This window comes from Lepidothrix coronata, unplaced genomic scaffold (assembly GCF_001604755.1).
Source record: "Lepidothrix coronata isolate B3197 unplaced genomic scaffold, Lepidothrix_coronata-1.0 Scaffold14, whole genome shotgun sequence".
Classification (NCBI taxonomy): domain Eukaryota; kingdom Metazoa; phylum Chordata; class Aves; order Passeriformes; family Pipridae; genus Lepidothrix; species Lepidothrix coronata.
This window is the reverse complement of record NW_016690194.1, coordinates 7,373,311-7,385,931: the sequence shown is the minus strand read 5'-3', so window position 1 is coordinate 7,385,931 and position 12,621 is coordinate 7,373,311. Positions and strand designations below refer to the sequence as shown.

Below are 12,621 nucleotides of genomic sequence, written 5' to 3'. Positions count from 1 at the left end.
TGTACCATTTACTCTCTCAAAGAGTGTCTACGATGGAGAGCACTTTCTCTTGATGGTCATTTCCTCTTCAAACAATAAGGCACAGAGGTTTTATGTCACTCACCAAACTACTAAAACATTAACAGTTTTATGGAGAAACCCCTATGAATTTTTCAACAAGTAATTTTAAACAAATACATCTTTACCATATGCAAATGTATTTCTTTCCAACATCATGATCCAGATTAAGCTTAAAGCTGCAGATGAAAGGAGAACACTCCTCAGTTGTGGAATCAATGTTAATTCTTAAAGTATCTGACCTAACATCTAGAGACTTTTTTTAATTTTTTTTTTTTATTAAACTAGCTGCCATTTGTTGAATGACATCATTTTCCATGCCCAAGTATACAATTACATTTTTGTACTTGTCACTTACACAACCTGACAAGTCATTCATACATCATGAAATACATGTGTTTCTTCATGTAAACAGAGAACTAAAAATTAACTGAACTCTCAAACTGACTAATAACTGATAAACATTTGATTGTGCCCACAGTTTCATAAAGTTCTGAGATGAATCAAAACCAAGTATGTGGTCTGTGATAAATATAAACATTTCATTATATTCCTTAATTAACATAATTATTAAGATAGTATTAATTTTAATTATTAATGTTAAATAATAAACAAAATAAGAAAGAGAAAGCACATAACACAAGTGTCTTCTATTTACCTCTGAATTAGCTGTGCAATGACACAGAGAATCTCCAATTAAAAAATTACACTATAATGACACTTTAACATATGAAAGTTAATAGGTCCTGCAGGAGCAGTATTATAAACGTACATGTCTGGATTGATCCACCATTAGACAGCTGGATTTTGGCCAGTCTAAAGCCTTAAAATTGCAATTAAAAAAATAAGTTAAAAATCAGCTTCTAAAAAAAGTCTAAAGGCAGATAAAGTTTTAAAAGGCAGAAAGGTCCTGGATGGTTGTCTCAACCAGCTCTGGGAACACTGGGATTAACCAGCACAGCTTTATCAAGCACTACAGAACTACCAGAAGAGCTGAAAAGAGATATTTCCTCCCACACTGCTACTGACTTGCATAGGAAAAATCCCACAAGCAAACCCACAACAAAAGATCAACTTGTCAATATAAGATGTGTTGTTGAAGCAAAATGCCTTTAATTGGCATTAAAATTTACCAGAAAATTAACAGAAACACACTAATGGTCTTTGAGATCCCTTCTAACCCTAACCATTCTATTATCTATGATAAATGCAGAAAATAAGATTGTGACTGACTGTATATTCATGAATATATATCACAATACCTACTATATATGTATATATATACACATGTATCATGCATATCATACATATGTCATGAATATCATCTCTGAATGCACACATTTTCAGAATGCTACGTGTCACACTTCAGCTCCTGGCATTTACCAAGGGAGTTAACACCATCTCAAACATACCTGCATTCTCCACATGTTCTTTTAGTACCAGGCAAAAAAGTACCAGCAAAAAGTTAGTGGAGCTTTATACACAATGAAGAAATTGTTCAAAAAAACCAATATATGCTTTTGTAATATGAATAAAGGAGTACAACAGATGTGAAATGGATTTGTGGATGTTTCTGTTTAGACAGACCAGGAAAAATGGAGTTTCCTAACAAATAAAAGATAGCAGGCAATTCCTATAGGCTTACAATTCTCCATGACGACTCTTGATTTGTTATTATTACCATGAAGCTCTTTAAACAACTCAGACTCTGAATAATACACACAGAAGTAAGAGAGATTATGAATAAAGGTACTAGTTCCAGAGATGTGGTACTCTCTGGAAGCTTGTTACCCTGAGCACGACATGATAGGAAAAATATATGTGTAATTCTAATTTTGTCATCCTACTGATTATGTATACTGCTTTTCCCAGCCTTTCCATAATAGTGGCCTTGATTAAAGACCATTGTTCAGGAAGGGGAGCACATGGATTTGCAGATGGCATAAACATGCTACAGTGACTAAACGATATTTGATGAACACATGCAGCTCTGGCATCAGACCAGAAAGAAACCACTGCATTCATGTTCTGTAAGTACTGTCTGACAAACTTGAGATAAACCACACAGCTTGGCTAGGATGAGCAAAACCTAGGAATACAACAACTGCTAGCCACAAGTCTTAAAACAAGCTAGTAATAAAAGTATAAAAAAAAAAAAAGATGTTATAGTGTCAGTTGTTGACATTAGCTTGTCCAACAGAAGTTAAACCCAAAAAGAGTCAAGTATCCGCCACCTTTGCCCTTGCATTTACATTTCTGGGTGGAATAGTACCCAGTTTTTATCAGACTCCAGAGATCCACCGCTCTGACTGAAAAAAATACAATGTCAAGAAAGTAAGAGTAGTATCTGTGACAATTATTTGCCACAAATCAAGACTCTTAGTGACTGTGAATGCTCTCAGTCCTACCCTGTGATAAATATCATGTAACTTAAAATCTTGGCACTTTAGCCACAGAGGAAATAGTTGCTTTAGAAGAATTGGCATATGCTTACATATTTGAGTTATATTAATAACATACAGGTATTACTCACACACTGAGAAGAAAATGTGCTAGTGTGAACAGAACAAAAAGTTGAACCTCAAAGTCTTAAAAAAAAACAAACACAAAAAAAAACCCACAAAAAACTTAGATTTGTCAGAGAAAAATGTACCCAGAAAAACAAGGATTTGGGTTCCAAAAACCCAAAAAACCCAAACTAGTACCAGTTACATTTCGTATCCAACAAAAGCATTACCGCTAAATTTTTAATGAAATATCAGACATTACTTACAGCAGTGTCTGAGAGAAATAAAAAGATTAAAAAAAAAAAATCATCTTCTATGTAAGAGCTTTTCCATGGAATGATACTATCCAGAAACTTACTCATGTACACTGTTTCTATCTCTCTGGGAAACATATTTCTGCAGGAGAACCATATTCATGATTTAGATGAAGAGAATCTTCCTGCTAAAAATTTTTCCAGTGATACTAATACATTTTAGAACAACTCTAAATGAATATTTGAATCACCAAAAAATTTCAAATATATGTCCAATATAGCTTCAAATTTTTAATCTCAGAAGAGATTAAAGACCCTTAGGCTTTGTCCTCATGATAGTTCACTGAATCCATTTACAAAGGTTTAAACATATCCATTCAATATTTTAGACTGCAAAAGGTTCTATTTTAGTGAATGTAAAAGTTAACAAAACACTACTATCCTGAGTTTGAGAGTTTTCCTGTACCTTTGCAGGTAGACCTCCATGCTTCCTCTGGAGCTGTAAAGGAGTTCCTGAAAAGAAACACTGGTGGGATTCTTGTTGCTCCTCAGGTTCCAACTGATGCTCACCCTTACAGAAAATACAGGAGTAGAGCCTTGTAGTGAACTTTTAAACTCCACACACAGTAATCTCTTTTCCAGAGCATCTACTGTTCTCTGTGATCTTTGTTTGGGAGACTAAGGCTTGTAAATAAGCCATGACTTAAAGATTTTCCTCATAAAAGGAAAGCATTTGCACTCAGTTGTACAAGTGAAAGTAAGTCTTGATTTGGAATGCACAGCAGGTGTGCCAAGAAGGGAAAATCTGAAGGAACCAAAAGGAGAGGAGGGGAAACAATACAATAACACCAGGAGGGAGAAAGGACAACTGACAATTTTTCCTGTACTATCAAAATCTGTTATTTTATAAACCCTTTATGGATACTTTTAATATATTTAGACTGTCACTGCACTTGTGAAATTAGAAATTACTCTTTATAAAGTCATTTATATTAGGCTTTAAAACAACTAAATTATAATTTTTGTTCAACTGGACAGTTCCAGTGAAATACACAAATCTTAACAGGAAGAGAGAAACTGAAGTATTTATTCATTGCAGTGTTTGATTCTTCCTTTTTTCAACAATCCCTCAGTTTTGAATGCATTTATTTTAAATTTATTTCTCCAAACCACTGCCTATTAGAAGCAGCAATCAAATACCTGGACCACCAAATAGCTAAGCAAGGGAAATTAATTACTTAATTCACCAGGATTTTTGTCAAATTTGCATACATACTAATACGGGGGGGAGAATACAAATTTTTTCAGAAAAGTTTTTTCTTACTACAGAAACATTTCAAATGTAGCTGCAAGATCCAAATGTGCACATGAGGCAAGATGGGAAAAATCATGTAGCACTTAGAAGTCTGAGATTATGAAAAAGATAACACTTACTGTTCTTATTATATAATGCTCATTTGTAAAAAGTTACTTCTAACCTGGGCTTTGAAGAAACTTATCCAACTGTCCATCCTTAAATCCTGAGGTACATAGGTATAAGTGATATGGAAGAATCATTACTTTTACAATAATAATAATGGCCAGTCTTCGCGAGCGAAGATTTGGGAAAGGTCATTAACCCTTCGAGCCTGCGCAGTGGATTTTTTAGGTGAGACACAGCGTGCGCTGAACTGAGCCCACCCTTTAATCCTGAGGTTCATCTGCCGGGGCCGAGCAAGCTTGGACAGTGGCAGTGAGGGTCTCAGGACGTAGGTTTGTTTAGAGTGACCTTCTCTTAGATGGATTGCCTTACAGGGCTGACGAGCTGCATCTGCCCGGGGGGCTGGGAATCGAACCCGGGTTGCAGCGGTGAAAGTGCTGCACCCTAACCACTAGACCACCAGGGGCCCCCATTTTTTTTTATTATACTTTTACACTGACCTAAAGATTAATCATTTCATCTTTCTGTCTTCTCAGCTGAGCAGTTGGTCCAATTGCCTGGGAAATAATCTGAACTCTCAGTGAACTTTGTTAACCAAACAACATAGCAGAGGTCTGGAGCAAAGAAACTCTCCAAACTTTGAACCAAGACAGTTTGGACAGTGTAAAAGTGCCCTACCCATTCTACTCCTCTTATTCAGAACGCTGCAAGAAGTTTTGGTTAGAAGGAGCTTTTTCAGCTATTTTTAAACTTGTAATAAACTCACAATGAACTCACAGGACCGACCAAGGGAAAAGCAGCCACAGGAAACAGGAGAGACAAATAACAGCATCTCTTCCATCATCCTAATTAGCAACAGTACTGCATCTAAGGTGGAATTTGTTAAGCGCTTATCCTCCCTGTTTTCAAACTTCAGCAAAAGGCAAGGGAAAAAAGCCCCAGAGCCTGTCACATCACCGTAAAAAAAAGACACTGCCAGCACTCAAATAATTGTTTATCAAAGGCTATTTAGTCTATTTAATTGGTAGCCTTCAGGAAAAAAAAAAAGCTTGCCAGATTTACATTATTTATTATATGCGGAGTGACTCGCTAAAGTACTTGGAAAGGTTTACTTCCAAGTGGTCACCTACTTAGATCAAGCGTTAAATCACTGACTCTGTGGTGGTGTTTGTTTAGGTGGCAGCAGTTGAGCTGGACCAGCCTCAATGGCCCCTCGCTGAGGCCTCTGTGTGTGTGGCCCTTTCTCACCGCAGCTGTCTCGACACACAATTCCCACTGTATATACCGAGACCATTGTTATTTTAATGTCACTCCAACAGCCGACACTGTGCCCTCACCACCCCATAAACAGCTCCTGAGGGCACAGCGCCCAAGGCCCCGCAGTAAAGCCACCTGTCCGGAGGAAGATAAATCATGAAACAGTCCCAATGTTCACAAAACACACCCCAATTTCCACAAAACACGTCCGAATGTCCACAAAACACCCCCCCATTTTTAAAGGCATAACATTTTAGGCACAGCTGCATCAGCCTGAGGCACAGCTAGAACCAGTATTTATAAAACTCAAGACATCGTTTTATCTTCGTCTGACCACCGTTTTAAAAAGATAAGTAAGAAAGCACTAAAGCCCTTATGGACTTCCCTTAAATTAGATTATTATTCTTATTCTGTTGCTTTTAACACTACATGAAACCATGACACTACAAAATAAACACATTTCAGAGGACCTCACCTAAATCAGATTTCTGACTTGTGAGTTTTCCATCTATTTTAAAACAAAACCCATCAGCAGTCATTCACTACATAAACCATCCATACACACAATTATTAAATATCAATAATTCTAAAAATTATTTGGAGAGACAGGTTTGGTTTCATTCAGTTGAAATAGTGCAGGAGGTAAAAGCATTTATTTTTAAGTATCTAATTTTGGTGGGAGACATCAGTTCAGGGAAGGAACCTACTTGCTCATCAACTAAACAACAGATGAATCAGGCACCTTACTAAGTCATCAAATGTACTATAGTGCCAATGCAGGATAATTAGAATGCATTTTCCATTCCTCTGTCCAGTCCCTTTTTAAGGGATACAATGGGGCTTCCACCACTTCCTCTGGAAAACACTTGGGCAGTAAAAAAATTTCCACATCAAAAAATATTCCCCAGTATTATACTTATGTTTTCCTTTGCTTAACATCATTCCATTATTTTTATTTGCACTCCCATAGACCACCCAATGCAGTTTTGGCACATAATTAAATTTTAGGTAAGCAGAGCTTTAGTAACCTTTTCCAAAGGAGGTAAAAATTATTTCAAATATCACAGTTTGGTACAGCCATGAAAACAAAAAGTCAGTAGCTAGCACATTTTATCATCATCCAGGGACTACTGCCAGTCATTAATCCAAAACTATTTATATTCTCTACCAGAAGACTGGAAAATGAATGTGTAACTGCATGACAAAAATGAAAAAAAAATAAAATTGAAAATAGAGTTAATCAGATTTATGCATCCTCTAAAACCCTGAAATTACATGCATATCTATAAATTATATAAAGAATACACTTAAGAGTATTTCAAAAATCAGTAATCACCAAGTTCAAAGTTATGCTCAAGAAAATCAAGTGACACTGGTGGCACAACTAACTTTCAGCCAACGAAGATTAAATTACTCATCTGTAATACTACAAATACTGCTTTTTAAGGCCTAAAAATTTTTAACACTCACTTCTGATGCACTACCATAGGAAAGCTTTTCTTTTTTATGACAAATTATATCTGTTTACTCAGTATTTATTCTGTACACGAAGTATTGCTGATGAAAAATTTCAAAATAATAGATAACTACATGAATTGATAAGCATTTTATAGCTCAAAGTGTAACAATACATTTCAGAATTTCTGGGATTTTTTAACTAAAAAGCATCACCTCAATTATTAAATACTAAGCAGAACATTCAGCATGCAAACACAACCAACCACATCTTCATGCATGTTTTTCTGTTATCTCTCCTGTTGTTTTATATCAAATGACAAAAATAATTTATAATTAGAATTAAATTAAAATTCATTTTAAATAAATAATAAAATTTTAATAATAAATTAATTCTTAATTTTCTTAAAGAATATCCTATTTATTCCTGATAGTTTGATAGAATTTTCTCACCCTTGCCCTGCAACGCATTATAATTTGTTTATAATATATGAAAAGAGAAGGAGAAAATATTCATAATGACTAAATAAAATATGTAAAGACAAAATAAGTACTGACAGGAGATAAACACTGAATTGAAGTCCTGTTTAAGTTGCAGAGCAGTTTGTCTACACTTCCTCTGAGGTAAATGTACATTTAGGTGAATATCAGCCCTCTGGATGTACAGAGCCCAGGAAGATTAATTTCCTAATGTGATGTTGAAAGAGACAGATCACAAATACTTTCATAGATAATTTGCAAAACATTTGAAAACATATTCTACTACTCACGTGAAAGCTATTTCTATTCTTTAATTCTATTACTTAATTTTATATAATTGCTTTGGCAATTTTATTTGTAGGCGTTAGTTTAGTACATGAGCTAAAACTTTCACCCAAAAAATGACATCTTTTCTAGAAACACTCTCTTGACACCCAAACCTAAAAGCATCCATAACAATCAGGGCTCTTTGCATTTTCAGTTTCTTTGGCCAGATTATTTCCTAAATTTACATAAAAATGTTTTCATACGATTTAATTTCTTATAAGCCTACACTGATGGAAATGTGTATTATGTGAGCCCAGATACATAGATACTTTTGCTTATTAAAATATAGTATGTATTTAATCTGTCTTCTATTTAGAATATATTATGTGTGACACAGACAAGAAAACTAGGATTCTTAAACTTACTGCTTTAATTTTCTAAGTACAATTTGGCCCTAAACTCGCAAACCTGACCTAGATTCTGCGAACAGCACTCACAAACAACTCACAAGAAGCATCAAAAAGTGGTTTAGAGTCAATATGGCCTTGGGTAAATACACAGAAATACTGATAACACAGACTGGAAGATTTGTATCACTTAACCTTTGGCATCTCAATAGTTAAACTGGGCTGAAATTTCCTATATTGCACAAGGAAAAAGGCATCTAATAAAATATAATAAAGAAAAGAGCACAAACTAGGAGGATTACCCTAAATTAGCTTCTTCCTCAGAAAAGTTTTAACAACAAACCACAACCTGAAATAACCAAAAAGTGTCTACAGATACAGATTATAAGAAGATCCTTCTCCCAGTTTGACAGGAAAATTTAAACTTTTAACTACTTACAGAGCCATCTTTCAGACTTCTTTCATAGGAGAACTGACACACCACATTTTCTTGATCTCTTGAAATCAGATAGTTGTATTTGCCAGCTGACTCTTCTCTAGTCACCAATGCTTTCTTCAGCTCTTCCACATACTTTTCCTTGTTCATTTCCATGTCAGCAGCCTCCCTGGAAATTTCTGCTTCAGACACTATCAGAAAGAAACGTGAGGAATAAACACGCATATGTGTGTGAACATGCATATATCATATATATTATTATCCATATCACAATATACATATATTTTATATATATTTATATGGACATACAGACACACACTGACTAGATCATCTTTAAGGTCCTTTCCAACCCAAGCCATTCTATGATTCTCTGAAATATTAGGAAGCTATTCTTTCCTTGGCATACATCAGTGTGCCATTGTGCCATTTCCACTAATGGAAATGCAGCAGGAATACTGTTTTTCATAGGTATTAAGTTCTGTCCCTTTTTTTCCTGTCTGAAAATGGTTTATTGCTACTTGTCCTCAATTTTACTTGCCTAAAGTCACTCTGAAAAACATTACTCTTTCACCAAAGATAGACAGATATAAGCAAATTAAAGAGAGAATCTGTATATTGTAATTCAGGCTTTGATGTGCAGCCTACCAATACAGTATTTTAGATTGTTTACTTGATTAACGGAACTCTTTCCTTTTCTTCCCAACAATCTTCTGAGGAAGACTGCTCTGGATTGTCATTTACTCCTGCTTGCTCTTATTTTAACCATGAAGTAAATGTTGTCAGAAAGGCTTAAGACTTCCACAAGACTTCTAGCATTTGCCCAGCATTTAAGAGAGTAAAAGACATTACTTCATGAAAGCCTTAAAACAAAAGAAAAAAAAAACACACAAACCAAAACAAAAAAGCAAACAAAACCACCAAAACCCAACCCAAAACCCAACAAAACACATCCTTCACAGAACTGCAAGTATCCCACTCAAAAGCCCTATTAATAGTTGAACGTCTTCTCTATATAAATGCCTTTAAAAATAGTTTCATACCAAGACATAGAGTCTGTACATGTATTGAAATCACACTGACAGAAATAGAACAGCATTTCAACCAAACATGAGTCTTCAAATTGCCTCATTTATCTCCAGTCTTCTCAACACAGTAGCTAAACTTGTATTGTCAAGCAGTATGAATCAAATCAATCCATCATATAAAAATACAGCAAAGAGGCAAATGCATAATTATTTGCTGTAAATAGTTATAGCCTCACACATTTCAGGATTTCTGGATTTGTTGTGCACCTGCAGGAATTTTAGCTTATTTTCACCAGTTTGTGAGGATTTTAGAGGACCCAGCATTGAAACCCTTGTCAGACAAAGACAAAATAAATAACATCCCCTGCCTTCACCTCATGCAACAAGTTGTTAATTTCAGAGGAGGTTACTGGATGGGTCAGGCATAATTTCACCTTTATAAATCCACACTGACTCCTCACTATCTTGTTCTTAGTATTTTTCAGAATGGTTTCAAGACTTTTCCTCCAACATCCTCTGGCTGCCCAGACTCCAGTTGATTAAATCAATCCCCTTACCCTCCACAAAGATGGGAGAAATATTTCTTTCAGCCCTTAAAAATATCCCCTGAGAACCATTACTCTGCAATAGAAACAAACTGCTTTAGAGTTATAAGTGAAAAGAAAACAGGAAAAGAAAAAAAAAAAAGAAAGAAAGAAAGAAAGAATGGAAATCCGCTCAATAAACACAAGTAAGTCAGCTTTTGTCACACTTAAGATGTGCAATGGCAGGCCTCTGGCAGTCTGAAGTCTGTCACAAAGTCTTCCATATCATTCTTAAGAGAAAATGCTTAAAAATTAGTATTTTCTGCTCCTCTCTTCTTTTAAGATACAAAAAGAAACCCGTCAAACTCATACAAGCCTAACATAAAGTAAAAGGACAAGGCAGGATACACAGCATTTTACCAAATCTGCAACAACACAAACATTCAGCAGATATCAGAAAATGCAGAAATGTTATTATATGTAACGTCCTATTACATAATATCCTATATAGAAGTGCTGTGGAACATGCATTAGAATAAATGACAAATAACCTCATAATCAGCATTTTCCAAGATTTTTAAAACTTATTTGCATAAAGTAAATGTTGTCAGAAAGGCTTAAGACTTCAACAATTGCCAGCTGTATCTTGATTTTTTTCAAAACTGAAAGCAGCACTTCTATTTTTCATATATAGAATGATACAGTGGAACTACTGTCAGGAAAAAAGCTAAACCCACAAGCCAAGGAACAATTTCAGCTACACTCATCTTGCAGAGCTAACAATCTACACATAGCAAGAACCAAAACATTTTTATGAGGCAAAGAGGGGCAGAAAAAAGTAAGTTTGAAATACTTGCAAAAACAAGTGTTTGTCCAGAATAGTGATTTCAACACTGAGAATAATTTATGAAAACTTTTAATGAAAATAAGGAAGTTATAAAAACAATAAAGCACTGTGGGTTTTTTCTCCTGTGGTGCCTGTACAGTGCTTCATGTTCCTTTATCTTATAAAACCAGGAGACCTGATCAATCATTAGAGAAACATGAAATGTATAAAACCATAGAGCTGCAGTCCTTTAACCCAATACGAAGCTTATACATTATATTATGTTGCATATTTTTGTGCTTCCCCTCCCCTCCAACATTTACTTTTTTTCTCCTCTTCTTAAATAGAACTCCTAACACTTTTCATCATCACATTAAATAGACAAAATCCATAAAAGACAACTCCATCAGCAACTTTCACTCACTTCCTGGTAGGTCTTGCCAAGCAAAATAATCCACAGTTTGAGAAACTGAGAAGGGATTTCCCACAGCAAGAATATTCTGGCCATTGCTTTCCCTCCTCCCAGTTTAGAACCTAAGTAGCTTCTGACGTGACGTAATAACTTTAAAAAGTGACCAAAAACAATGCTGGGTGTATGAAAATGCAGATCTGTGAAGTAGGAAAGGCTCTTGCACAAAAACATCAACTCCTAATGAAACTATTCAAGGGACTACAAATGAAATTATTCAAGGGGCTACAAATTCAGTAAGAATTCCTTAGAAATGGATCAGATTCTTACAGAAGAAGCAGAAGCACTCTCCTTTGGATGAGTACCCAGAGCTCAAGCTAAACTGTTGTGGGTCTCTTTCTTTCCTTTTAATAGAGTGAGGTCATCCTGCTTTCACTGGCCCTCTGTTTTGGGAAATGGATTATCTAGCCATTCTGCCAGATGCAGGAAGTTAACAAAATGAGAACTGTGTCTATGTATTCTTTCTATAGGCTTCCAGTTATAGGGACATAGCTTTCACTTAGAAAAATAAGAATTGGCTTTCTGTGAATGTAAACTGAGAATTTAAAGTCATGTAAAAAAAATGAGAAGACCTTTTAAACAGAAAACTTAGTATGTACAATTAGGTAAGTATTTATCAGTGTTAATACCTTTCTTGTTATTTTCAAAATATTAATTTCACTATTGTTAAACCAAGAAAGAAAAATCTTTCATGCCAGTCTACAGGGAATCAGGATTGGAATACATGTATTTGTCTTGTGTAGGAACTCCTGATCAATGGTGTGTGTGAAATGTTAAAAGGAATATGGAAGAGCAGATTTAATTTATATGTAGACACATATACATACATATATCTATCTATATATATCTAAATCTCTGTATATATAAAGATCTCAGACCTATCTCAGACCTACATGAAGGCTTGACTTATGTAGGAGAAACTGGGCAGAAACAACACCCACTGGGCAAGGAGAAGGAAGAATCAACTACACAGACATATACTTTCATAATTCAGATATAGAGTCTAGAAAATATTTTTGCCCATAATATGCTGTAAAATATATAATTCTTTCCCACCCTTGAAATACTTTTGCCACTGAGAGAAGGGCTTTTGATCAAGTATTTGACAGATTTCTCCAGGAACACACAAATCTTTCCTTTTTTCTTTAGGTGTTAAAGAGAAAAGCATTCACATATGCAGAGATCCATCCTCTTATTCAGGTTTCTGAGTGGAGGAAAAAAAATCCAACAGGCTATT

General features: G+C 35.1%; 1 protein-coding gene across 8 annotated transcripts in view; it reads right to left on the bottom strand.

Annotated features, from left to right (window-relative positions):
- XRCC4 (X-ray repair cross complementing 4) overlaps positions 1-12,621 on the bottom strand; it is a 142,668-nt gene that overhangs the window by 116,362 nt on the left and 13,685 nt on the right. For all 8 annotated transcript variants that reach the window (XM_017806215.1, XM_017806217.1, XM_017806218.1 and 5 more), the window contains one exon: positions 8,544-8,731. In XM_017806215.1, coding sequence (XP_017661704.1) covers positions 8,544-8,731 — 188 coding nt within the window. The remainder of the gene's footprint in view (positions 1-8,543; positions 8,732-12,621) is intronic.